General features: G+C 45.2%; 1 protein-coding gene across 11 annotated transcripts in view; it reads right to left on the reverse strand.

The window, feature by feature from the left end:
• Positions 1 to 7341: 7341 nt before the first annotated feature.
• Positions 7342 to 27435, reverse strand: part of UBOX5 (U-box domain containing 5) — a 41574-nt gene continuing 21480 nt past the window's right edge. For 4 of the 11 annotated variants that reach the window (XM_036824852.1, XM_036824850.1, XM_036824853.1 and 1 more), the window contains 4 exons: positions 16068 to 16162; positions 13679 to 14867; positions 10607 to 10768; positions 7342 to 8078 (listed from right to left, as the gene is read on the reverse strand). In XM_036824852.1, the coding sequence (XP_036680747.1) occupies positions 7870 to 8078; positions 10607 to 10768; positions 13679 to 14867; positions 16068 to 16121 (1614 nt within the window). In that variant the 5' untranslated portion in view covers positions 16122 to 16162 and the 3' untranslated portion in view covers positions 7342 to 7869. Of the gene's footprint in view, positions 8079 to 10606; positions 10769 to 13678; positions 14868 to 16067; positions 16163 to 16376; positions 16463 to 16488; positions 16935 to 19828; positions 19966 to 27435 lie in introns of those variants that run through there. The other 7 variants (XM_036824851.1, XM_036824848.1, XM_036824849.1 and 4 more) reach the window with 6 other exon arrangements.

A 27435-nucleotide genomic window follows, 5' to 3' on the forward strand; every position in this document is an offset into this window, starting at 1 on the left:
CAGAGCCCTGCCCTCAGTAGGCACATGGCTCCAACAACTCAGCTGCTTCCTCCTCGCCTGTCATAGGACACCAGGGTCCAAACCAGGGTGTAAACACCCATTTCACTGCCTTCTGCCCCTTCCTGACCAATCCTACCTGCCCCTCATGTTCTTGAGAGTCATATGTCCATTCCTTAAAGCTCCCTCAGTCTGTAGCCAATGGAGAAAGGGTAGTGCCTTAAAAGAAAATCAGGATGCTATTATGAAGAGTCAGCGGATGCCTCCCCCCAAAATCCACTGAGATGTTTTTCTGAAATCAGTACCAGAGTCCCATCTTTCTTGCCCCCATCCCTGACCTTAGCAGACTTGACTCTCCTTGCAGGTTGATGTAGTACCGTACGTAGACATCCCTTAATCATGTGTTTCCCCGTCTCCCTGCCCCACTAGACAGTGTTTCTTTCATCATTGTGTCCCCAGGACCCTGCATCAGGCCCCTCACTGGCTCTTCAGTAAATGGCCAAGTCAGTGTGCTGGCCAGCCCGGGAGCATTAGGATCCTCTGTCTGTGCTGGCTGCCCATGGTCAGGTACAAAATATTAGCATAGGAATATTTTCAGGCTTTCCCCTCCCCTCTCTGCTAAGAGGATTCTGGTTTTGAGCTCCCAGGTTCTCCCCCTCCTTCTCCAGACCCCTCTGCAGCAATTGTCTAGGATTCTGTGGTTGTTCCTGTTACTACTGCTGTGTAACAAACCACCCACAATGCAGTGCTCCAGACAACCACCATTTCTTTATGCTCATGGATTCTGAAGGCCGGGAGTCCCAACAGGACACAGCAAGGACACCTTTTCTCTGCCCCACAATGTGTGGCATCCCTGCTGGAAAGAGTGAATGGCTTGGGGCTGGAATCATCTGGAGACTTCTTCATGCACATGCCTGGGCACCTGGGCTGAGATGACTCAGAGGCTGGGCCCAGCTGGGACTGCCAACTGGAGTGCCTGCCTGCCTGTGGCCTCTCTGTGTGGCTCCTCACAGCCTGGTGGCCTTGGGATAGTGGGACTTCTTGCTTGGTGGCTCAAGGCTTCAAGAGTGAGTGTTCCAGCAAACAAAGCAGACTGGTAGCCTCAGAAATCTCGTAGGGTCACTGCTGCCACACTCCATTGGTCGAAGCAGCCACAAGCCTGTCCAGGGTCAAGAGAAGGAACAAAGTGCCCCTTTGGGTGGGAGGAGCGCTGAATAATTGGCAACCAATCATTTGAAATCGTCCCAGTGGTGTGAAGTCAGGAGGAAAGGATGAAGACTAAGGTTTGGAATAGATGTTTCTAGGGAGCACTGGAAAAATAGGTATGGGAGCAGGTGCACAAAAGGACTGCAGGAGGTAGATGGGAGGATAAAGGGGGAATTTGAAGAAGAGTTGCTGACAGACATCACGTATCATGTGAAACTGAGTTTTGGCGGCTGAATCTGTATTCTTGCTCCAGATCACTCCATGACTGAGCCGTGTGGGCCACAGCTTTGCAGGCCTTAAACAGACCAAGCTTGAACAGGTCCACCCAGGCCGCTCAAGCCTGCCCACAGGTTTCTTGAGTCGAGGAAACTTTCAGGGGCTGAGGCACTTACCATCATTTCCGCCATCTCATTACAGAAGGTCAGTCTGCCAAGGCCGCCTGGTGCATAAACGCATGCCTCGGCATCTCATTTACCCCTGGTGTTCATGCTCCCTCTCCCCTCCTCATTCCCAGGGGCCAGATCCCCTCAAGCCTGATCTCATTCTTGGGGTGGGAGGGAGAGGAAGGCAGGTGAGAGGGGCTCTCTCTGGGGGATCCTGGTTTCTGAGACAGGCTAATTACAGGCTTCCTAATTAATGAGCCATGAGGTTGCATTTCATCAGCTGAGTCACAGTTGATGTCTGGGCCCCGGCCCCAAGGGGAGAATATGAGGAATCATGGGAGGCGGAGGCCAGGCTGTGTCTCTGCCTCCCTGACCCTCATTCTCTAGACCCTCTCTTTTCAAACCCAGTTCTTCTTACCACCTTAGAGGGTGTCAGCAGCCCCCCTTCCTCCCTACTCCTACCTCTGCTTCCTGATATTTTCCCGGGACTGTCCCCCAGTCTGTCCATCCCTTATGCCTGCCCACCCGCCCAGGACCACATAGAGCTCATTGGTTATTGTTTCCCCGTCACCCAGTTTCTCTTTCTCTTTCTCCCTCAGCCACATACATCACACAACTGGAGCTGCTGTCTGTACCATGGCAACCACATCTCGGGATCCTAGCACCCACTGCCGTTGGCCGCAGCCTGCCAGAGACCATTCCTGAGCCACTCTTCCATCTGTCTCCTTGCTCCTTCCCACACTCACCTCTTTCAGTAATTGTACGTGACAGGTACTTTTCCATTTTCATTTCAACCAGAAGATGTATCCATTTACAGGAAGTTAATGCTCCTGAGTCTTTATTGGCGGTAGTGGGGGGAAGGGAATTATTTTATTTTTTGTGCCTAGAGGTATAATATTTTTGAATTTTCAAAAGCTGTGCTGTAGCTTGGTCATGAGTTGTTATTCCATAGACTTTTTTGTTTCTTTAGTTCTGGGTCTCATGGTGGACTTGGGCCCAAGTGGAAATGTTCTAGTAGGTCGTGGAGTTGGGTGGTCTCCCACCAGATCAGTGCTGGCAGTGACCCGTTCCCTGCACTAGGCACCCGTTCCCTGCACTAGGCTCCCGTTCAATGGAGGGATCTTTAGTGGCTCTGTGGTGACAACATCCAGGCCACCCCTGTAGAGGGGACCTGAGTCTGATCTTTGCCAGCCTCTACTACCTTCAGAGCATCTCAGGGGTTAAGTTGGTGACCTTGGAGTCAGTCAGATGAGCTCTTCATGGAACTGGGCCTCGGCTTACTCCTTCTACTGAGAGTTGTGAGGATGAAATGAGATAATATGTATGAAGTGCTTAGCACAATTCCCAGGACGGCATGCTCAATATATAGAAACTTTCTAAAAGACTTATTTATTTATTTTTATTTGTTATTTTTGGCTGCATCGGGTCTTAGTTGTGGTGCTCGGGCTTCTCTAGTTGTGGCGTGCGGGCTTAGTTGCCCCTTGGAATGTGGGATCTTAGTTCCCTGACCAGGGATTGAACCGGCATCCCCTGCATTGCAAGAAAGATTCTTAACCACTGGACCACCTGAAAGACTTCTGAATGAAAAGGTTTTTTGTTGTTGTTGTTGTTTTTCATACCTGGATGGGCTTCAAATTCTCTATAATCTCCTTGATAATACATGCAAAATCATGTGTGTGCAAACCACTTGTTCCTGGGCCCATCTTCTGGACACAGCTGGCCACTCCACAGGGGATGACGTGGCTCTAAGCCCCCCAGACCAGCCCTGGCTGCTCAGGCTGCCTGTTGGTAGGGTTGGAATCGTTGTCTTTTTTGCCAAAGAATCTTTGGGCTAGAATCCTATAGGTGAGATGGCTGGGTCAGAGGGATCATGCGTATGTAACTTTGCTAGATATTCTCCTCCACAGAGGGTGTACCCCTTGCATTCCCACAGCCTCACCAGCAGATTGTGGCCAAATTTTGAGATTTGTGCCAATCTGCTAAACAAGAAATGGTATTTCAGGCTTATTTTTTATTTCATCATATTATGAGCAAGGTTGAGCATCTTTTGACATGCTTAAAAGGCCATTTGCATTTCTTTGTGTGTCTTTAGTTTTAGAAGCTATATATTGGAATATTAACCATTGTAATACAACTTACATATTGTATTTTCCCAGTTTGTAATTTGTGTTTTTACTTGGCTAATGGTGGCTTTCTTTTTCTATGTAAGAGGTTTTTTTTGTTTTTTTATGTAGTCAAATTTATCAATCTTTCCCCTAACTATATGTGGATTCTGAATTCAGGAAAGTTTTTCTCACTTCCAGGTTTACAAGAATTTCCTCATTTTCCATTTTCTTCTAGTTCTTAGATGGTTTCCTTCTTCCAGTGACTCCAGCACCACTTACTGAGAGGTCCCCCCTGCCCCAATTTCCATATGCAGTTGGGCCTGTTTCTGGATTTTTAAATTTTTTTCATTGCTCTGTCTGTGTATTCATGGGTTAGTTTTCCTCACCCCCAACTCAAACTGTTCATTTTCAGCTTTTTTCTAGTTATTCTGGCTTGTTCTTCAAAATGATCTTTATAATAAGAATAGTGTGTAATGAGGGCAAATGTCCATTAAATAATGTCAAGGGAAATAGCAGGCAACAGAACCACACAGTACATACACGTGTCTCTTTTTCTTTATAAAAAAATATTGGAAGGGAAAAGAGCCAAGAGAGCCATGTTTGAGTGGTCATCTCTCAGTAGTATGGCTATGGGTAGCATTACCTTGTTACTGATGCAAACCTGGGTGGAAAAAACCTGCCAACTGCCACATGGCTGCCTCTTCCTCCTTCCTCCTCACCTCCTCCCTGTGCCACTCTGGAGATTTTGTCACCCTCTGGGCCAAGGCATCTCTTTGTAAGGGAGGGAGCGCATTACAGCAGGGAGGAGCCTGGGGGCATGGCCTCTGCCAGGTCGGGGGTGGGGGTGGCCGGCAAGGTGTGGGCTCATCTGATTCTCTACCCCACTGTCCTGCTCTCCGTTACAAGCTCCACCCCCGTGTAGGGGTGTTTCCTTACTTCCCCGCGAGACAAGTTCCTAAGCGGTAAGGGGAACACCGAGGGCCAGCACTGTCCAATAGAACTTTCTTTGATGGTGGAATGTTCTGTATCTGTGCTGTCCAACAGGGTAGCCACTAGCACATGTAACTATCCAGTACTTCAAATGTGGCTGGTGTGACTGAGGAACTGAGTTATTTTTATTTACTTTAAATAGCCACTCTACTGGCCAGTGCCTCTTTGGCCAATTCCCAATCCAGCCACTCCCCTTCCAGCCTAGAACTGGAAGGAAAGATCCTGCCTGCGTAAGTGGACTGAGCAGCCAAGCAGGCCGGTGTGGGCTGGAGAGGGGAGAGGGCAGCTCCGCGGGAGGGCCCAGCACACCAGCAGCCCCGCCCCTGCCCCAGTGGCCAGCACACAGGCAGCCAGCCCAGCATCACAATACTGCAGACGGGAGGTGAGCAGCAGCCCGGCAGCCCGGCAGCCCGGCAGCCTGTCGGGGGGGTCCCTCCAGGGGCAGGTCTCTGTCTGCAGACCTACTTACAGCAAGCCAGGCAGCAGAGGACCATTTCTTGGGGAATGGAAAAGCACCCAGCAGCTGAGTGGCCTCAGGCTGGAGACCCACGGGAGGAAGCAGGGCTGACGAGGGGATGGGGGAGCCTTTCAGCTCCAGGACCCAGACGCAGACGCCTGGAGATGGAGTACTCCGGGCACAGAGCAGCTGCTCCTCTTGGTGATTCGGTTTTCCTACTTCTTCTACCTTCAGGACTACTTCTGAGTGGCCCTCCTTTCTGCCTGCCCCTGGGGCTGGAGGGTGAAGGCAGAGCGAGCATGAGTGAGGGCAGAGTAGCCAAGGCCTGGGGCCCTGGCCCCACAAGGGGACGGCCAGAATGTGGGGCAAGGCCTCACTCTGCACCTTGGGGATGAAGATTTGGAGACCAGCCGCTGGGGCCCAGCTTCCTGCTCTCAAAGGGCCCAGGGCTGCGTGCCCCCAAATGGACTCTTTGTTGAGTAAATGCTACAGGAAAGGGGACATGTGCCCCCACAGACCCTGTGGTCAGGCAAGGGGGCAGTGGGGTCACAAGGCTTTGAAGTCCTGAGTCTTCTCAGAGTCAAGAGTCCAGCTCCTTGAGTTTATTGGTTAACTGCTTTGTGCCTGCCCTGGGCTCTGGTGAGAAATAAACTATCCTTTGAGTCTAGTTGGCAGCAAGAGAAAAGTTATTCTCATTTTCTAGGGGAGAGAAACAGAGCCCAGCAGTGCTTTGTGTGTTTCTGGCAAGGGTGGTGAAAAGACCACTTCATTTTAGGGGACTCTTTAAGATAAAAATGGATGCATTTCCAAGGATGTGGATATGGCTCCACCTGTCCATCACAGGGGCTCCCATGCCTGGCTTCCTCCCAGAGCTACCTGGGGAGCAGAAGCCTGTTCAAAATGCAGATCACCAGGCCCCCTGCAGGAGGGGAGGAACCTCTGCCCTCATCTGGGCACTCTGCGCTTTATGCTGACCCCACGCTGGCGGCTTCCTCAGGCTCCCAGGTTGGGAGAGACGAGACAAACCCCAGAGGGAAGGCCTCCCAGCAGTGAACTTGCTCTTGGGGAACTAGGCTGTTACCCTGAGCCCATGACAGGCTGAGGGTAGGAACTGCCCTCCCCTCTGTAGCAGTGCTTTTGCTGCAACGGTGGGGCTTTTCCTAGAACACAAGCACACAAGGAAGATAAGGCAATAATCTGGACTGACCCAGACATTTAAAGCCAAAGGACACACGGGAGCCTCGCCAGCCAAGAGGAAAGCCCACCAACGCAGACCTTGGAGGCTCATGTGAGGAGGGGTCAAGGGAAGTGTCACCAGGAGGCAGAGGGGAGGGTGGGATTGCCTCTCCACAGCCACCTTTGTGGTCATACACACCTTCTAGGAACTCTTAAAAACACATTCTCTAACCTCAACCCCAGATCTCTAAATTCTTACGATCTGGAGTCCAAGAATGGAATTTTTAATAAGCTCCCTCCTTCCCCCATTAGTGTAAGAACTATAGTTCTCTCTGCCCTGTGAGCAAAGCGTGGAAGCCAGAGAGAACGCTGGCCTCTGCCCTGGAGGGTCCCACTAGAGCAAAGCGGAGGCAGCAGGCCTGTGGGAGTAGCGGAGAGCAGGTGGCTCAGTATCCTGAGGGACCCCCGCAGCCTGTCCACCGGTGGCTGGGATGAAATCTCAAGAATAAAATAAGAAGCATCGCTGTGCTCCTCCTTCCCAAACATGCTCAGAGGGAACAGGGACTAGCACAGTGTATTTTCTCACGGATATTCTTCCATGACTAGGATCTACTCCATACAGTAAACAGTTGTAGGAATACTTATTTTCCCTCTGGGACTCCAAAATTTTGAATGGGAAAAAAAAATGCAATCTATCCACAAGTATCTTTGCTGAAATAGGTCCCATGCAGAAAAGGTACCTTCTCCCCTCGGAGGGCAGTGCAGCTCTGCCAACACGCAGCTAAGCAAGCCGTCACCAGCCTAGGGAGATGCTCAACCCTCCCAATTGGCATGCACACCCACCTGCAAACCCTCATGCATCAGATGCACCTGCAAATGCAACTTCTTGTCCCTTCAGGCCATTGACTCAAATTACAATCTGACTGGGTTGCAGTGACTGCTCACGGCTGCCCTGTGACAGTCCCACTTTGTGTGGGTGCAGGTGGGGTAGAGGAGTATGATGACACAGACAAGAGGAAGCCCACAGCAGACGTCAACCATTGCTTTATTAAGGCTCGGAGTGGTCTGCCAGTCAGAGGGGCTGAGTCATTCACTCCACAGATCCTTGCCATGCTCCACTTTTGGGTGACACTGAAGGTGGAGGCTCTCTCTGAGATCCCAAGCCACATTCACATCCACCTTGTAGGCTGAGGGGTGTGTGCAGACGACCTGGGGGGCCTCAGAGGGTGGGGCTGGCTCTAGCAGGCCCTGGGCTCTGGCAGGGGGTGCTGGCAGGGAGGCACGGGAGGGCAGGGACATCTCCCCCATCCCTCCCAGCTCAAACTATGGCTTTGTTATCCTATTGCCACTTGAGCGGGCGTGGAGAGCCCTTTCCCTGACCCCTCACTCCGCAGGCCCATGTGCTACGCTGTGGGAGGAGACAAAGGGAAAGCCCGCGAGAAAGCAGAGGCCCCCCTGTGCCTGGGGCCTGGCCAGACCTTAGGAGCTTTGACCCCCCACTCGCTCCTCCTCAGCTCCTCCCAGCGATGGGTCTTCTCAGGTTGAGGCCAGTCACTCAGAAGTGAACCCGCAGAACGTCCTGGTTGGCAAATGGCTGCTGGCAGGCTATGCATGTCATGGGCAGGGAGCGTTGCTTCTCACCCAGGCAGGGCCGGCACAGGAGATGGCCACAGGGAAGCTGGTACACGGGCTCCTTTTTGAAGTAGGGAGAGAACACTCTTTTGCAGGATGTGCATTCGGGGCCCAGGATGCTCCCAGGCTGCTCTGGTGAATCAGGGAAGAAAATAGGCCAGGGTTAGGAAAAGCTGCCCCCAGTCCAGGCTCCATCCTGGAGGCGGGCATGTGCCTGGAGTAGGACAAGAAGCTTCCCTACCCTGCATCCCTTCAGCAGCCTGGCTTCCTCCCTCCCTAGGCCGCCTCTGACTGATCTGGGAGGAGAGGATGCCAGGGAGCCTGAGAATCTGGGGAGCCTCCTCTCCATAATCAAATCTCGGTGCTCCAATGAATGCTCAAGAAAAGCTGGCTTCTGAGGGCTGCTGGGCAGCACTGGGCCCTTCCTGCTGCTCTCCCAGCAAGATGGACTTTCCCCTGGATAGGCTGCCAAGGTCAGAGCAAGGCACAAGCTCACCCTGACAACCTTGATAAACTGCAAGAAAGGTGAGATGTGACAAGAAGAAAAAGCAAAAAATGGTCTGAGGTGCCCAGGTTGGGCAGGTCAAGGGGGGACGGAGGTCACCAGAGGGGCAGGGCTGAGGTCTGTCTGTAGCAGACCTGCCTGCTGAGCCTGGCACCTGAGTCTCTTTAGCCCTGTAGCCCAGCAACTCCCCTCCTGACCCATCAATCCCTTTCTTGTGCTGCAGGCTCCTTCCTTCATGCTTCCCACAGGGTCTCCTGAATGAGGGCCACAGTGGGCAGGTCTTGCCACCCCTCCTCCCCAAGCTATACCTGCTGCTCTTCTCTCGTGGCCCTTGCCTAGGGAGGCTGCTCTTTCTTCCCCAATCCACACCCATCTGGAGAGGGCAAGGATGACCTTTTGGGTGAAGAGCCATAAGAATGAAAGGGAGCCAGCCATGCATGAGTGAAAGGCACAGCAAGTACAAAGAGTGGCTGGTCCATTAAAGAAACAGAAAAGACAAAGGTGTGATGTGTGAGAGAGTGGCAGAGGAGGGTGGAGCAGGGCTGGAACATGCAGGACCTCACAGGCAGCAATTTATATTTTATTCCAAGTTCAACGGGATACCCTGGAAGGATTCTAAGAAGTGGAGTATCATGATCTGGCTTACATAAAAAGATCCCTCTGGCTCCTATGAGGAGGATGGGCAAGGCAAGGGTGACTGTGGAGGAGCAGCAGAGGCTGCTACAGGAATCTGGGGGAGCAGTGCAGGAGTTGGGGCCAGGGTAGCAGCAAGAGTAATGGAGCAGAGAGGACATCCCTGAGATCTACTTTGGAGCAGTGTAAACAAGACGATGATGAAAGTAGAGATGAAAGTAGAGAGAGAAATGTAGAGATGAAAGTAGAGAGATCTACTTTGGATCTAGTTTGGAGTCTGTGTAAACAAGACTTGATGATGAATAGAATGTCAGGAATGTTGACGGAAACCAAGGATGACCTGGATGTTACAGGCTTGACCACAGGGTAGAAGATGCTTGCTCTTTTACCAGTGACTGGATGATGGGGGGCTATGGGGAAAAACCTTTGGAGGCGCCTGCAGTTCTGAGTTAGAAATTCACTTAAGATATCCATGAGTTTCCCACATAGAGGTGCCAAGAAGCTGTAAGGGAGGTCAGGATCTGAGTTCCAAGGAGAGGAAGGAGCTACAGGTGAATATGGGCAGTCACAGGCCAAGTGGGCTCTCACTTGAGTGACACAGAGTATAGAGAAGAGGGTCTAAGACAAGAGTCTGGAAGAGAAGGAAGAATCAGCAATGGAAACTGAAGAGAGACCATTGAAAATGGGGAGAAAAAGAGCATAACATCTGGAAGGCCAAGACAGAAGGTGTTTCAGGAAGGAGAGCTGGTTAGCCACAAGAGACGCTGCTGAGAGGGTAAGTGACCATCGAATTTGGGGTCATGGAAATTGCTGGTCACCTGGACAAGACAGGTTCTGGGAATGATTAGGATGGAAACATAATCAGAGAGACAGGGGGTGGAGGGGACAAGAGGCAGAAAAGGTAAGATGGGCTGGGATGCAGGCAATAAGAGAACAGACTAACTTTGGATAGGCAGGAGGAAGCAAGTGTATACCTTATCATTAGCCCCACCAGACTTCATCTTGTAAAAAATGCTCCAGGTTCTCTCACTTTGTATCCTAACCGATCCTATCATCCGTTGTGGTCCCAGGTTCATTTTAGGCAAAACCTAGCACAGTAAGCTATCACTGTTCTGAGATACTGGTGAAAATGTTAATAGGAAGGGATGAAGATGACATACTCAACTTGAAACCACCCTCCACATTTACATAAAGTACCGCAGATGTCAGATGAGAGACAGACTACATAAGAAAAATAAGCAAAAAGGGAGAAACAAACAAAAGTCCTCAGGACAGAGTAATTAACACTAGATCTTACCAAAAAATACCAATCCCCAACGCCACAGAATTACTAAGAATTGACTAAAGAAAGACTTTCTTGTGACGAGTTAAACTTCATAGGCAGCCCTTGAACTCCCCCTGGAAAAGGAAAGGCCTGGGTGTTGGAGCTGAGGAGCCTGGGCATAGAGGTTCACAGAGCCCCAGAGGCATGGCCCGGCATCCTGTTCAAGGGCTCTGAGGAGATAGACAGGGCCCCTCTTACCCGAGCTGGAGCCTGGCCTCCAGGAAGCACTGCTCCCTCTTGTGCTGAGGTGCTGGAGCTGTCCCCTGGTCAGCCGAGCTGTGAAGGAGGGCATGGAGCCAAGGGTTGACGTCAAGGCAATTTCTAAGCTTTGTGACAGCTTTTGCTCATGGGATACTGGACCTGTTGAGAGACGCACAGACCACAATATCCAGAGAGGTTTGGCAAAAGCGAAGACCAAAACACAAAGTCCTCTGAGAACCACAAATGGTACTTCTAACTTCAAATAGACACAAACATAAAGAAGGTCCTCCCTAATGTCTACTAATAGACTGTGACGACAGGATACCAGGAGTTAAAGCCCTGGGGTCCCTGGCAGTTCTTACCCATCCCACACTGCTTTCAGGATTCCTGGACTCTGTGCTAGCTTTTCTCCTCCTGTACAAATTGCTGGGCAGGCCTGGGCCACCTCCTGGCTCACCTGTAGAACTGTACCCTACTTTCTGAAGGCCTCCCTGCCTGCCAAGGAAATGACTGGGGCAAGTAAACGCCCAGTTTTGTACCCCTGCTCCTTGCCCCCATGCCCTCCCCAACAGCCTTAGTCTGCTCTTTCCCCATCTCCTCCCTGCTAGGGCCCCCTCAACTCTGCAGGGCCACTGGCTTGCACTCCCTTGGTGTTTGTGTCCCCTTGCTTCCTAGGTAAAGCAAAGCAGTTATTATCGAGTGGAATAATGAAGACCTCACTCTGCCCACTCCACTATCTATAGGGCCTTCTCTGGATATGGGCTGAGGGTGAAGGTAACAGGAGATGGGGACAGCTGCCGAAGAAAGGACCTAGAGATCTGCCTGATAGCAGGGTTCCCCAAAGTGGCACCATAGAAGTACCCCAAAGTGGGGAGTGGAATGTTTGGTCTACAGTATGTAGGACATAGGATATCCGCTTGAGGCCTTGAAGGAGCACTGGTCAGCGTGGTCCTGTGTCACCAACAAATCTGTCAAGGCCAACACCACTGGAGACCTCCACAAATATCAAGGTCTAAGTACCTTTCTCCTCATCTTGCCTCACTGCACCTCAGATGCTTCCAGGAGTTTCTGGGGGTCTTGTTAACTAAAATTTACACTCAAAGTCAGAGAAGACACATACGTAACCTTTAAGTGTGCTATTTGCATAAGCCTTTTAGACTAAGAGAGGAACTTTAAAGAATGATACAGGTGGATGGACCTAGAGTCTGTCATACAGAGTGAAGTAAGTCAGAAAGAGAAAAACAAATACCATACGCTAACGCATACATATGGAATCTAAAAATATGGTACTCATGAACCTAGTGGGAGGACAGGAATAAAGATGCAGACGTAGAGAACAGACTTGAGGACACGGGAGGGAAGAGGAAGCTGGGACGAAGTGAGAGAGTAGCATTGACATATATACACTACCAAATGTAAAATGAATGGCTAGTGGGAAGCTGCAGCATAGCACAGGGAGATCAACTCGCTGCTCTGTGACGACCTAGAGGGGTGGGATAGGGAGGGTGGGAGGGAGGCTCAAGAGGGAGGGGATATGGGGATATACGTATACATATAGCTGATTCACTTTGTTATACAGCAGAAACTAACACAACATTGTAAAGCAATTATACTCCAATAAAGATGTTAAAAAAGAAGAATGATAGAATCTAAACAGACTAGTTTTCATAAGGAAAAAGAAAAAGTTGTCAAAGAGCTATCTCCAAAAGCACCAAGCAATGAAAATCACAGGGGAATTCTACCAAACATGTAAAGAGTAAATGAGGGACTTCCCTGGTGGTGCAGTTGTTAAGACTCCACGCTCCCAATGCAGGGGGCCCGGGTCCGATCCCTGATCAGGGAACTAGATCCCCCATGCCACAACTAAAAAGAAAAAAAGATCCTGCATGCCGCAACGAAGATCTCGCATGCAGCAACAGAGATACTGCATGCCGCAACTAAGACCCAGCATAGACAGATAAATAGATAGATAGATAGATAGACAGATAGATAGACAGACAGATAGGAAGGAAGGAAGGGAGGGAGGGAGGGAGGGAGGGAGGAAGGGAGGAAGGAAAGAAGGAAGGAAGGAAGGAAGGAAGGAAGAGTAAATGATTCTAATACTACTAAATTGTTCCAGAGTTTAGAAAAGGAAAATTTCCTAATTCTTCTTATGGAGCAAATCATTGATACCAAAACCTGACAGATGATGATGTGTACTCGTGCACACACATACACACACACACACAGCTGCAGTCCAATCTCATTAGTGAAGGCAAAAATCCTAAACAAAAACACTGGCAAACAGAATTAAGCAGTACACTAAAAGCAGCATGACCAAATGGAGTTTCTTGCAGGAATATAAGTGGTTCAATATTAAGAAGCCTATTAATGTACTTTACTGTATTAAAAGATCTAAGGATGAAAAATCATAATATCATCTCTACTGATATTGAAAAGACATTAGACAAAATCCAACCACCAATCTTGGGTAAATACATTGAATAAAATAGGAATCAATGGTGTGGGAGAGTGTCTGAAATGGCCCCCAATGAATCCCACCTGAACTTAGTAACTTGCTTCTTACAGAATACAATAGAAGTGATGGAATGTCACTCTGTGATTAGGTTCTACAAGACTGACTTCCACTTGTTTGCACATGCTGGTGTACACAGCTACCATGTTGTGTGCTGCCCTTGAGAGGCCCATATGGCAAGGAATTGAGGGCAGAATCCAGCCACCAGACAAAAGGGAAGTGAAGCCCCCAGTGCAACAATTCAGCAAGGAACTGAATCCTGCAACAATCACGAGTGACCTTGGAAGTGAATCCTTCCCCAGTCAAGACTTGAGATGGCTGCAGCCCTGCCAACACTTTGATAGCAGCCTTGGAACACCCTAAAGCAGACAAACCAGCTAAGCAATGCCTAGATTCCTGACTGAAGAAGCTGTAAGATAATAAATGTGTGGTTCTTTAAGCCAGTAAGTTTTGGTGTAATTTAAGCCAGCAAAGCATAAAACAAAGGGCAAGTGCCAAGTGTCACCCAGGAGGAGTAGAGATGACGACAGCTTGGACATAAGACAAGGGATTACCTGTTGAACAATCCATGAGCTCACTGGCAGCTTTCATTTTCTTAGCAGTGTGCTCTGAGGTAGTGGGTGAGACCAGAAGGCTTGTGGTAGAAAAACAGGAAGCATTTAAGCCAAGGCTACTGTCTGGGGCATGTTCACCCTGCTCCATCTTCCTTTTCTGAGAGGGCAGAGCAATGGAAGAAGGGGTCACTGCCAATGCAGTCTGTGCTCTCCCAAGCAGGTGGCAGCCAGGGATGGAGTGCTGCAGCAGGAAATGGTCGATCCGGGCCTTCAAGGAGGGGTGAGGCAGGGGCTGGGAGTGTGGAGTAAAGGCTACTCCTGTGAAAGGGTCACTGGGCACTCGGCCCCATGTGGCTTCACTACGGTTACACTTCTCCAGCGTGCTCTGGTCAATGACCTTGCCTGAGGGCAGCAGCATGGGGTAAGGCATGATCTCCAGGGTGATGGGATCCAGGAACTCTTCAGGTACATCCCGAATTACCTCAGCCAGCTCCAGTAGGCTGGAGGGGGCCTGCTGGCCCTCAGACTGGCCCCCAGGATCACAGTCACTCTCCATGGGCAAGGCTGGGGCCTGTAGAGACAAGTCCTGAGGGAGGCTCTCTGAGGCAACCAGCAAAACACTGTCTATCACCTCCTGAGAGCAGGTTTTGGCTGGCTGACCCCATACTTCCAACCGCTTGATACAAGGGATACCACTGCCTGTCACATGGGTGATACAAATCTTGAGATGGGCCACATGACTAAGAGAAAGAGCCCCTTTATTCCAGAGCTCCTGGGCCACAACAGCAGGGGAGGGGAGTGTGGCTTCCATCGGGCCAAAAGGTGGCCTGGCTTTGAAGCCCCTGTGGCTAAACACCACTTGGCTCTGGTTTTTCAACAAGACTTTGCCCACCAAAGTGAACGCTTCTTTGTCCGGAATGGATGGCTCATCTGGGCCTGGGGTCTGGCACTCGGGGGTATTCCAAGACACTCTGCTGGACAAGGCAGATGTATACATTTCCAGGCCAGTGACATTCTGGCCTCCCCCAGCTGTGAGGTCTATGTTAATCCTACAGATTTCCACATTGAAGGGAAAGGAAACTGTCACATAGACTGGTGGCTTAATGAAATACTCTGTCCTAAAACCATGACTTCTCTTTGTGAGGTCTTCAGAGATGAGATTTTCTACTTCATAACCATCAGCTGATATCTAGATTTAATGACAAAAATGAGACACATTGATTTGATGAGATCCAAATGAAGACAACTAGTTTTCAACAACTTGTCACTTCTAAGAAAACTCTTTAAAGAAAATCTGAAGTTCCTCATTTGAAATTTCCTCTATTACATCAAATTTTCCTGGGGTTTTCTTTTTTTTGGCAGGCATCCAAGATCAGGTCAAAGGCTGAGGGCAACTGTGTCCCCAAATACTGCCCATCCTTAAAAAATGAGCAATAAAACTCTGCCTAACCAACAAAAAAATCCCTTCAAAATAACATGTCTGTGAAAAGGGCAGATTTACAAGTGTTTTTTGGATTGTTTTTGGGTTTTTTTTGTTTTTAAATTCAGAGGATGAAAATGTACAGATTTAGGGAAAAATAAAGATGTTCACTGAAGTTCTCAATTTTGTATTTGGACTCTATCAATTATAAGAGTTTCCCTAGGAAGGCATAACAAAGGAACTTCTTGTAAATCTATGAATGATGAAACTTGGAAAAAAAAGTTTGCACAGAGACAAGGACCACAAAACACTATGGGAAATTTAAAACAGTGAATGTGCTAGGGGTGGGATTGTGAGTAGCTTTTTCCTTTCTCCCTTTTAATGTTTCCAATACTTGTTATAACCAATGGAAATTTTAAGATATCCTTGTCTGAAGGAGTCAGCTTAACAATCTGGGAACCTGAAATAATGTGCTGTGTGCAGAAATTCCAAATTGGGGAAGAAGTTCAATTCTCCCCTTGGAGTATCCTTACTCCCTGCATTGGACTGTGGAAGATATCCAGCTTTGTACAAAAGGGGAGGCAGTTTAATTCAAATAATAAAGAACAAGGAATCCATATAACAAATATAAGCCATTATTTCTAGCATGAGAAGTTAGCAAGAACAACAGCATGGGAGAGAGAGAATTTCTACCTTCACTTTGACCTTGAGTGAAATTAAAATTTATTGTCAAAGGGAAGAGAACCCTCCACAAAATGAGTCACAACTCAGCTTGTAACGGTGCTGTCTGACTCTAGAGGTGCAGTCTGACCCATGCTTACCTAAATATCATCTGGTAGACTCTAAAACAATGAGGGTGAAAGCACATTAAGTCTGAATTAAGTCTACATACACAGGGCAGGAAATGGGGAAAAACATGAAAAATAGATGTCATATATTTATTTATGTGTATATACTTGTTTTGTTTACCTTGTTGCAGTAAATTCTTGGTCTGAACTGTGGGAGGCAAAGATTTATTACCATCCTTACGGCTGAAAGGATAGCTTCCAAGCATCAGAAATAGCCTTAAATGAAAAAATAAAACTTGGTATTAGACAAGTTAAAATTCAAATCTAAACTTTTAGGAGTTGATTCATAAGATCAGCTTGGTGCTTTGTGACCACCTAGAGGGGTGGGATAGGGAGGGTGGGAGGGAGGGAGACGCAAGAGGGAAGAGATACGGGGATATATGTATATGTATAGCTGATTCACTTTGTTATAAAGCAGAAACTAACATACCATTGTAAAGCAATTATACTCCAATAAAGATGTTAAAAAAAAAAAGAGATGAGAATCAAACAGGATAACAATAAAACTTTAACACACACACATTCTCATGGTCTATACTCACTCTTTTTGTATACTACATGGGATACTGGGAAATTAGTCACTGAAAAATTACAAAGCAGATTTCTTTTGTAGACTGTGTAGTTTGGTTCTCCGGATGACAACTGTTCTAAAGCCCCAGTGGAGGCAAGAGCCTATCAGCTCTGCAGGGGGCTCCCCACAGGAAAGAGAGGGTCAAAAGTGGATGAGCTCAAAGAAAAAAGAGGACTACTTAGCCAGAAGGTTTAGAACGAAAAGGGTCACAGAAAATAATCGTAGTGGTGCTATGCATCATTGTCATTTAACACTTGTTAATGCAATTATGTTTTCTTATTAACACGAAAACAATTAGAAGAATCAAAAATGTCGTTATTGAGAAGTAGAAAATCTTAGAGTTGAAAAGCACCTTAAAAGAACATCTAGGAGCTTCCCTGGTGGCGCAGTGGTTAAGAGTCCGCCTGCCAATTCAGTGGACACGGGTTTGAGCCCTGATCCGGGAAGATCCCACATGCCATGGAGCAACTAAGCCCGTGCGCCACAACTACTGAGCCTGCGCTCTAGAGCCCGTGAGCCACAACTACTGAGCCCACGGGCTACAACTACTGAAGCCCACGCACCTAGAGCCCGTGCTCCGCAACAAGAGAAGCCAGAGAAGCCCACACACCACAAGGAAGAGTAGCCCCCACCCACCGCAACTAGAGAAAGCCCGCACGCAGCAATGAAGACCCAACACAGCCAAAAATAAATAAATAAATAAATTTATATATATTAAAAAAAAGAACATCTAATCCAAATACAGCTGACCCTCGGGACTTCCCTGGTAGCACAGTGGTTAAGAATCTGCCTGCCAATGCAGGGAACATGGGTTCGATCCCTGGTCCAGGAAGATCCCACATGCCGCAGAACAACTAAGCCCACATGCCTAGAGCCTGTGCTCTGCAACAAGAGACACCACTGCAATAAGAAGCCCACGCACTGCAATGAAGAGTAGACCCTGCTCACCGCAACTAGAGAGAGCCTGCGTGCAGCAATGAAGACCCAATGCAGCCAAAAATAAATAAATTAAAACAAACACATCTGACCCTTGAACAACACAGGGTTTAAGGGCACTGACCCTCCACACAGGTGTTGAAAACCCACGTTTATCTTTACAGTCTGCCCTCTGTATTGTTTCCACATAAGTGAATTCAACCAACCTCAAATTGTGTGGTACTGTCATATGTATTTAGTGAAAAAAAATCCACATGTAAGTGGACCTGCATAGTTCAAACCGGTGCTGTTCAAGGGTCAACTGTAGTCATTTTGATGACCAATAAGCAGGGTAAGGGAAATGGATGAAGGTGGTTAAAAGGTACAAACTTCTAGTTAAGATAAATAAGTTCTGGGGATGTAATGTACAACATGGTGACTACAGTTAACACTGTATTGTATATTTGAAAGCTCCTAAGAGAACAGACCTTAAAAGTTCTCATCACAAGACAAAAAAAAAAAAATGTAACTATGTGAGGTGATAGATGTTAACTAAGCTTATTATGGTAATCATTTCACAATATATACATATATTAAATCATTATGTTGTACACCTTAAACTTATACAATGTTATATGTCAGTTATAGCTCAATAAGACTTAAAGAAAAAGATTAATGTCCAACAGCCTTCGTTTTTCTCTGTAGAGAAGTAGGGAAGGCACTAGAAACATCCCTCCCAGTGGTAAGCCTCTCCAACGGATTTGAACTCCTTGAATGAGGCCAGCCAGCCATTCTGTGCTTTTCCATCCAACAAACAAGGCCATGAAAAACTCCCAATAGCAACAGGGCCACCTCTGGGGTCTTGGTATTGTCGTGCTCCGTAAGTGCCACCTGCAGAGGCCAGGCATGTTGGGCATCCTGCAACATTTTAGTGAGTAGTTTCTGCACAGTGAAGATCTGCCATGAGACCTGTGAATGTTTACTATCTCAGCCTAGCCCCTATGTCAGTTTTACATATAAACACAGAATATTTTTTAACATGGTTTTAATACATGCTGAATTTTCTAGGAAGGGAACTTCCATGTAGACCACAGGAAGATCATACTTTGTTTACTTCAGGTCTTTACCAAGAAGCATTCACTTCTGAAAACCACATCACTGTGGTATTCAGAAATGCTAATATATCTAACAGTCCACATTTGTAGAAGTCTGCATTCATGGTGATTCTACATGTTGGTAAAAGCTTTTGATTACTTTTTTTTTTTTTTTGGCTGTGCCACGCAGCTCACGGGATCTCAGTTCCCCAACCAGGGATCAAACCCGTGCCCAGGCAGTGAAAGTGCCAAGACCTAACCACTGGACCACCAGGGACTTCCCTTGATTACTTCTTTATTATTATTTTTAAAAATTTATTTGGCTGCGTCAGGTCTTAGTTACAGCATGTGGGATCTTCGTCACAGCATGCAGGATCTTTCCTTGTGGCACATGGGCTCTTTGTTGCAGCATGCGGGCTTCTCTCTAGTCGTGGCCCGCAGGCTCGAGCGCGCGGGCTTAGTTGCCCTGCGGCATGTAGGACCTTAGTCCCCTGCATTGGGAGGTAGATTCTTAACCACTGGACCACCAGGGAAGTCCCACTTGATTACTTCTTTATGCCTTCCAGTATGGTCATACCTAAACATTCATACATGAGAATAAATTTTACTATCACACTTCAAAATTTTTACTTTAAGTTATTGTTAAGGCATTTGTGTGCACATATATATGTTTGTTTTATAACTATATAGGAAGGTTATATTATCTTTGATTTTAAGTTCAGGACAGTACACTACAAAATATGTATTAAAAGAGAGATGAATCTGATGTGGTAGAGAATCCTTGGCCTAAAGTCTCTTAGTCTTTGTTCAGAATGTGTGCTGAAACTCTTTGTGCTTCTCACTTTTTGAGGCATATATGCCATCTCTTTGCCAAAGCCTCCTGGAGTTTGCCCTGGAATCAACATGGACTAGTTGATAGAATTCCTTTTTTGGAAGATTATATTAATATCTCCAGGCTTCTAACACCTTCTTGTTCTCCACAATAATTCAAAAATAAGTGTCTGAGGTATTACATATGTAAATATTCTCAGGGCCCTTGTATGTTCCTCCTTTTGGTCAGGAAACCAGAGCTCATTTAGAGCAGCACTTCCCTCAGTTCTCCCGCCCAACTAGGGCAGTGGCTTCTTGTTAAGTTTTTGTTTTGTTTTAAATGAAAAATTAAGCCATTGAGTTTAATTTAATATAGAAGTATTAAAATGAATATACAGCCCAGACCAAGGAAACAAAACATTTCTCCTAAAAAAGCAAGCCTAAGATTTGCCAAAGGAAAACAGACAATATGATATTGACACAGGTGGTGACACGACAGACTTCCAAGTGCAGAACTAAGCTGGTCCTAGGTAAAGCCGTGAAGTTAGCCAGCTCTGGGGTTTGCAAGGGTTTTCTTTTCACTGTCACAGGCAGTTCTCTTCTCCCTTCTTTGCCCTGATGGGAGGGGGCTTTGGCAAGAAAAAACAAAGAGAAAGAAACTGTGTTACAATACCAAAATACTGAGAGGTGGCTCATATTAGTAAGATAAAGGCAATCATCTCTAGTCTGCAATCATTTCTATCCCCACAGTCCACATCCGAGGCCTTTTCTCTGACTTTCAGAGACAAAAACAAACTCTGGCAGAGGTAACAATGCCAACCCACTGAAGTACTGATTTGATATCTCAGTGGGAGGCACTGATTTCACTAACATATACATTCTTCCTATCTTCTGTTATCTACTTACACATTTCACTTTGATTTATTCTACATATCATGATATTCATTTATCTGAAAATGTAAATGCCAGGACCAGAAGAAGTTGGGCGGGGCTCTTCTTGGAGCCATGATGAAGAGCTTTCCTGTGAGTATGAAACCAAATGGAAAAGCCTTCAAAACTTATCTGAGTACCCAACTCAATAGTAAATGGTGATTAACCAAGATGTCAGAGTAGAAGGACGTGCTCTCACTCCCTCTTGCGAGAGCACCAGAATCACAACTGGCTGCTGGACAATCATCGACAGGAAGACACTGGACTTCACCAAGGAGGATACCCCACATCCAAGGACGGAGGAGAAGCCACAGTGAAACGGTAGGAGGGGCACAATCAGAGTAAAATCAAATCCCATAACTGCTGGGTGGGTGACTCACAGACTGGCAAACACTTATACCACAGAAGTCCACCCACTGGAGTGAAGGTTCTGAGCCCCACGTCAGGCTTCCCAACCTCGGGGTCCGGCAACGGGAGGAGGAATTCCTAGAGAATCAGACTTTGAAGCCTAGTGGGAATTGATTGCAGGACTTCGACAGGACTGGGGGAAACAGAGACCCCACTCTTGGAGGGCACACACAAAGTAGTGTGCGCATCGGGACCCAGGGGAAAGAGCAGTGACCCTGGGGGAGACTGAACCAGACCTACCTGCTGGTGTTGGGGGGTCTCCTGCAGAGGCAGGGGGTGGCTCTGTTTCACCGTGGGGACAAGGACACTGGCAGCGGAGGTTCTGGGAAGTTCTCCTTGGCATGAGCCCTCCCAGAGTCTGCCATTAACCCCACCAAAGAGCCCAGGTAGGCTCCAGTGTTGGGTTGCCTCAGGCAAAACAACCAACAGGGAGGGAACCCAGCCCCACCCATCAACAGTCAAGTGGATTAAAGTTTTACTGAGCTCTGACCGCCACAGCAACAGTCAGCTCTACCCCCCACCAGAGCCTCCCATCAAGCCTCTTAGATAGCCTCAACCACCAGAGGGCAGACAGCAGAAGCAAGAAAAACTACAATCCTGCAGCCTGTGGACCAAAAACCACAGTTACAGAAAGACAGACAAGATGAAAAGGCAGAGGGCTATATACCAGATGAAGGAACAAGAAAAAACCCCAGAAAAACAACTAAATGAAGTGGAGATAGGCAACCTTCCAGAAAAAGAATTCAGAATAATGAGAGTGAAGATGATCCAGGACCCCGGAATAAGAATGGAGGCAAAGACTGAGAAGATGCAAGAAATGATTAACAAAGACCTAGAAGAATTAAAGAACAAACAAACAGAGATGACCAATACAATAACTGAAATGAAAACTACACTAGAAGGAATCAATAGCAGAATAACTGAGGCAGAAGAACGGAGAAGTGACCTGGAAGACAGAATGGTGGAATTCACTGCTGTGGAACAGAATAAAGAAAAAAGAATGAAAAGAAATGAAGACAGCCTAAGAGACCTATGGGACAACATTAAACGCAACAACATTTGCATTATAGGGGTCCCAGAAGGAGAAGAGAGAGAGAAAGGACCCGAGAAAATATCTGAAGAGATTATAGTCGAAAACTTCCCTGACATGGGAAAGGAAATAGCCACCCAAGTCCAGGAAGCACAGAGAGTGCCATACAGGATAAACCCAAGAAGAAACACGCCGAGACACATAGTAATCAAAGTGGCAAAAATTAAAGACAAAGAAAAATTATTGAAAGCAGCGAGGGAAAAACGACAAATAACATACAAGGGAACTCCCATAAGGTTAACAGCTGATTTCTCAGCAGAAACTCTACAAGCCAGAAGGGAGTGGCATGATATACTTAAAGTGATGAAAGGGAAGAACCTACAACCAAGATTACTCTACCCGGCAAGGATCTCATTTAGATTTGATGGAGAAATCAAAAGCTTTACAGACAAGCAAAAGCTAAGAGAATTCAGCACCACCAAACCAGCACTACAACAAATGCTAAAGGAACTTCTCTAAGTGGGAAACACAAGAGAAGAAAAGGACCTACAAAAACAAACCCAAAACAATTAAGAAAATGGTCATAGGAACATACATATCGATAATTACCTTAAACGTGAATGGATTAAATGCTCCAACCAAAAGACACAGGCTTGCTGAATGGATACAAAAACAAGACCCATATATATGCTGTCTACAAGAGACGCACTTCAGACCTAGGGACATATACAGACTGAAAGTGAGGGGATGGAAAAAGATATTCCATGCAAATGGAAATCAGAAGAAAGCTGGAGTAGCTATACTCATATCAGATAAAATAGACTTTAAAATAAAGAATGTTACAAGAGACAAGGAAGGACACTACATAATGATCAAGGGATCAATCCAAGAAGAAGATATAACAATTATAAATATATATGCACCCAACATAGGAGCACCTCAATACATAAGGCAACTGCTAACAGCTATAAAAGAGGAAATCGACAGTAACACAATAATAGTGGGGGACTTTAACACCTCACTTACACCAATGGACAGATCATACAAACAGAAAATTAATAAGGAAACCCAAGCTTTAAATGACACAATAGACCAGATAGATTTAATTGATATTTATAGGACATTCCATCCAAAAACAGCAGATTACACGTTCTTCTCAAGTGCTCATGGAACATTCTCCAGGATAGATCACATCTTGGGTCACAAATCAAGCCTCAGTAAATTTAAGAAAATTGAAATCATATCAAGCATCTTTTCTGACCACAACGCTATGAGATTAGAAATGAATTACAGGGAAAAAAACGTAAAAAAGACAAACACATGGAGGCTAAACAATACGTTACTAAATAACCAAGAGATCACTGAAGAAATCAAAGAGGAAATCAAAACATACCTAGAGACAAATGACAATGAAAACACGACGACCCAAAACCTATGGGATGCAGCAAAAGCAGTTCTAAGAGGGAAGTTTATAGCTATACAAGCCTACCTCAAGAAACAAGAAAAATCTCAAGTAAACAATCTAACCTTACACCTAAAGGAACTAGAGAAAGAAGAACAAACAAAACCCAAAGTTAGCAGAAGGAAAGAAATCATAAAGATCAGAGCAGAAATAAATGAAATAGAAACAAAGAAAACAATAGCAAAGATCAATAAAACTAAAAGCTGGTTCTCTGAGAAGATAAACAAAACTGATAAGCCATTAGCCAGACTCATCAAGAAAAAGAGGGAGAGGACTCAAATCAATAAAATCAGAAATGAAAAAGGAGAAGTTACAACAGACACCGCAGAAATACAAAGCATCCTAAGAGACTACTACAAGCAACTTTATGCCAATAAAATGGACAACCTGGAAGAAATGGACAAATTTTTAGAAAGGTATAACCTTCCAAGACTGAACCAGGAAGAAACAGAAAATATGAACAGACCAATCACAAGTAATGAAATTGAAACTGTGATTAAAAATCTTCCAACAAACAAAAGTCCAGGACCAGATGGCTTCACAGGTGAATTCTATCAAACATTTAGAGAAGAGCTAACACCCAGCCTTCTCAAACTCTTCCAAAAAATTGCAGAGGAAGGAACACTCCCAAACTCATTCTATGAGGCCACCATCACCCTGATACCAAAACCAGACAAAGATACTACAAAAAAAGAAAATTACAGACCAATATCACTGATGAATATAGATGCAAAAATCCTCAACAAAATACTAGCAAACAGAATCCAACAACACATTAAAAGGATCATACACCACGATCAAGTGGGATTTATCCCAGGGATGCAAGGATTCTTCAATATACACAAATCAATCAATGTGATACACCATATTAACAAACTGAAGAATAAAAACCATATGATCATCTCAATAGATGCAGAAAAGGCTTTTGACAAAATTCAACACCCATTTATGATAAAAACTCTCCAGAAAGTGGGCATAGAGGGAACCTACCTCAACATAGTAAAGGCCATATATGACAAACCCACAGCAAGCATCATTCTCAATGGTGAAAAACTGAAAGCATTTCCTCTAAGATCAGGAACAAGACAAGGATGTCCACTCTCACCACTATTATTCAACATAGTTCTGGAAGTCCTAGCCACGGCAATCAGAGAAGAAAAAGAAATAAAAGGAATACAAATTGGAAAAGAAGAAGTAAAACTGTCACTGTTTGCGGATGACATGATACTATACATAGAGAATCCTAAAGCTGCCACCAGAAAACTGCTAGAGCTAATTAATGAATATGGTAAAGTTGCAGGATACAAAATTAATGCACAGAAATCTCTTGCATTCCTATACACTAATGATGAAAAATCTGAAAGAGAAATTATGGAAACACTCCCATTTACCACTGCAACAAAAAGAATTAAATACCTAGGAATAAACCTACCTAGGGAGACAAAAGACCTGTATGCAGAAAACTATAAGACACTGATGAAAGAAATTAAAGATGATACCAACAGATGGAGAGATATACCATGTTCTTGGATTGGAAAAATCAATATTGTGAAAATGACTATACTACCCAAAGCAAAATGACTATACTACCCAATGGCAAAATGCCATTGGTAATTTGATAGGGATTGCATTGAATCTGTAATTCTACAGATTCAATGCAATCCCTATCAAATTACCAATGGCATTTTTTACGCAGCTAGAACAAATCATCTTAAAATTTGTATGGAGACACAAAAGACCCCGAATAGCCAAAGCAGTCTTGAGGGAAAAAAACGGAGCTGAAGGAATCAGACTCCCTGACTTCAGACTATACTACAAAGCTACAGTCATCAAGACAATATGGTACTGGCACAAAAACAGAAACATAGATCAATGGAACAAGATAGAAAGCCCAGAGATAAACCCACGCACCTATGGTCAACTAATCTATGACAAAGGAGGCAAGGATATACAATGAGAAAAGACAGTCTCTTCAATAAGTGGTGCTGGGAAAACTGGACAGCTACATGTAAAAGAATGAAATTAGAATACTCGCTAACACCGTACACAAAAATAAACTCAAAATGGATTAGAGACCTAAATGTAAGACTGGACACTATAAAACTCTTGGAGGAAAATATAGGAAGAACACTCTTTGACATAAATCACAGCAAGATCTTTTTTGATCCACCTCCTAGAGTAATGGAAATAAAAACAAAAATAAACAAATGGGACCTAATGAAACTTCAAAGCTTTTGCACAGCAAAGGAAACCATAAACAAGACGAAAAGACAACCCTCAGAATGGGAGAAAATATTTGCAAACGAATCAACGGACAAAGGATTAATCTCCAAAATATATAAACAGCTCATTCAGCTCAATATTAAAGAAACAAACACCCCAATCCAAAAATGGGCAGAAGACCTAAATAGACATTTCTCCAAAGAAGACATACAGACGGCCACGAAGCACATGAAAAGATGCTCAAGATCACTAATTATTAGAGAAATGCAAATCAAAACTACAATAAGGTATCACCTCACACCAGTTAGAATGGGCATCATCAGAAAATCTACAAACAACAAATGCTGGAGAGGGTGTGGAGAAAAGGGAACCCTCTTGCACTGTTGGTGGGAATGGAAATTGATACAGCCACTATGGAGAACAATATGGAGGTTCCTTAAAAAACTAAAAATAGAATTACCATATGACCCAGCAATCCCACTACTGGGCATTTTCCCAGAGAAAACCATAATTCAAAAAGACACATGTACCCGAATGTTCATTGCAGCACTATTTACAATAGCCAGGTCATGGAAGCAACCTAAATGCCCATCAACAGACGAATGGATAAAGAAGTTGTGGTACATATATACAATGGAATATTACTCAGCCATAAAAAGGAACGAAAATGAGTCATTTGTTGAGATGTGGATGGATCTAGAGACTGTCATACAGTGAAGTAAGTCAGAAAGAGAAAAACAAATATCGTATATTAACGCATGTATGTGGAACCTAGAAAAATGGTACAGATGAGCTGGTTTGCAGGGCAGAAGTTGAGACACAGATGTAGAGAACGGACATATGGACACCAAGGGCGGAAAACTGCGGTGGGCTGGGGATGGTGGTGTGCTGAATTGGGCGATTGGGATTGACATGTATACACTGATGTGTATAAAATTGATGCCTAATAAGAACCTGCAGTATAAAAAAAACAAACAAAACAACTAATACTAAACTTTCACTGGGTTATTTGTATGGAAATATGTTAATATAAATGTTTCAGACATTACATGAAATTTCTAAAAATCTTGTATGTTCTGGTATAAGTCATAATCCTAGTTATTACTTTAAAAGGTATATCTCAGAAAAAACGAATTTTCTTGTCAACTGCATTATTATGAACTTTCATCAAATCTTTAACTGTGGTCATTTTTAAGTCTTTTGTCATTTACAGACAGTTCTGGGTGTACTCTGATGCTTTTGCAAATATGTTCCTATAAAAGGGTTTCATCTTCAAGAAATTCATGGAAAAGACTCTGACAAGTACAGGTTTCTGGTAACTGACTGTACTGCTGAACTGAATGAATAAGCATTTTCAGAACTCTAATGAAAAACTGATGAACTCATAAAAGTGCTAACAAAAGATCAAGATGAAAAAAAAAATTAATTACATGGGACTGAGTGAAAAACAAAACAAACAAACAAAAAACAATAGTGAATGGTAGCATGAGATGCAGTTGCCCAGATGTGACCACATTCCTTGCCCCACTGCAAATACTCTTTAGCAAATAGTTCACTGGTTCTGTGTGGCTATTAGCAAGGAATTTTATACGAAACAGCTCTATAAAGTTGGGTGCTGTTTTATTAGGTTGTCAAAATGATCGTTCGCTATTCTGCATGGCATCCTCTCTTTGAGATCCATGAGAAAATTCTCTCTTTGGTCTCAGTACTAGGAACAGTTGCTTCTTCCAATCAACTCAATATTTTAAGTACGAATATGAATCATATAATTGATCATGATCTTTTCTTTACTTTGGCTACTAGAAAACTCAGAATGAAATCTGTGGCCCATACCTCAAATTTCTCTCTGCCTGAATTCTTCACTTATTTTTAATGTATGTTGTGAAAGCTACCTTAAAATCATTTTGGAACAGGATGGGGTATAAATAAATAACAAACCATCCTCTTATAGGTGGACATTTTGGTTGTTTGCAACTTTTTACTATTATTATGTAATACTAAGATAAAAATATTAAGCAGATTTTGTCTTTTTTTTTTGTCTTAGTA

The sequence above is a fragment of the Balaenoptera musculus genome, chromosome 15 (assembly GCF_009873245.2).
Source record: "Balaenoptera musculus isolate JJ_BM4_2016_0621 chromosome 15, mBalMus1.pri.v3, whole genome shotgun sequence".
NCBI classification, from domain to species: domain Eukaryota; kingdom Metazoa; phylum Chordata; class Mammalia; order Artiodactyla; family Balaenopteridae; genus Balaenoptera; species Balaenoptera musculus.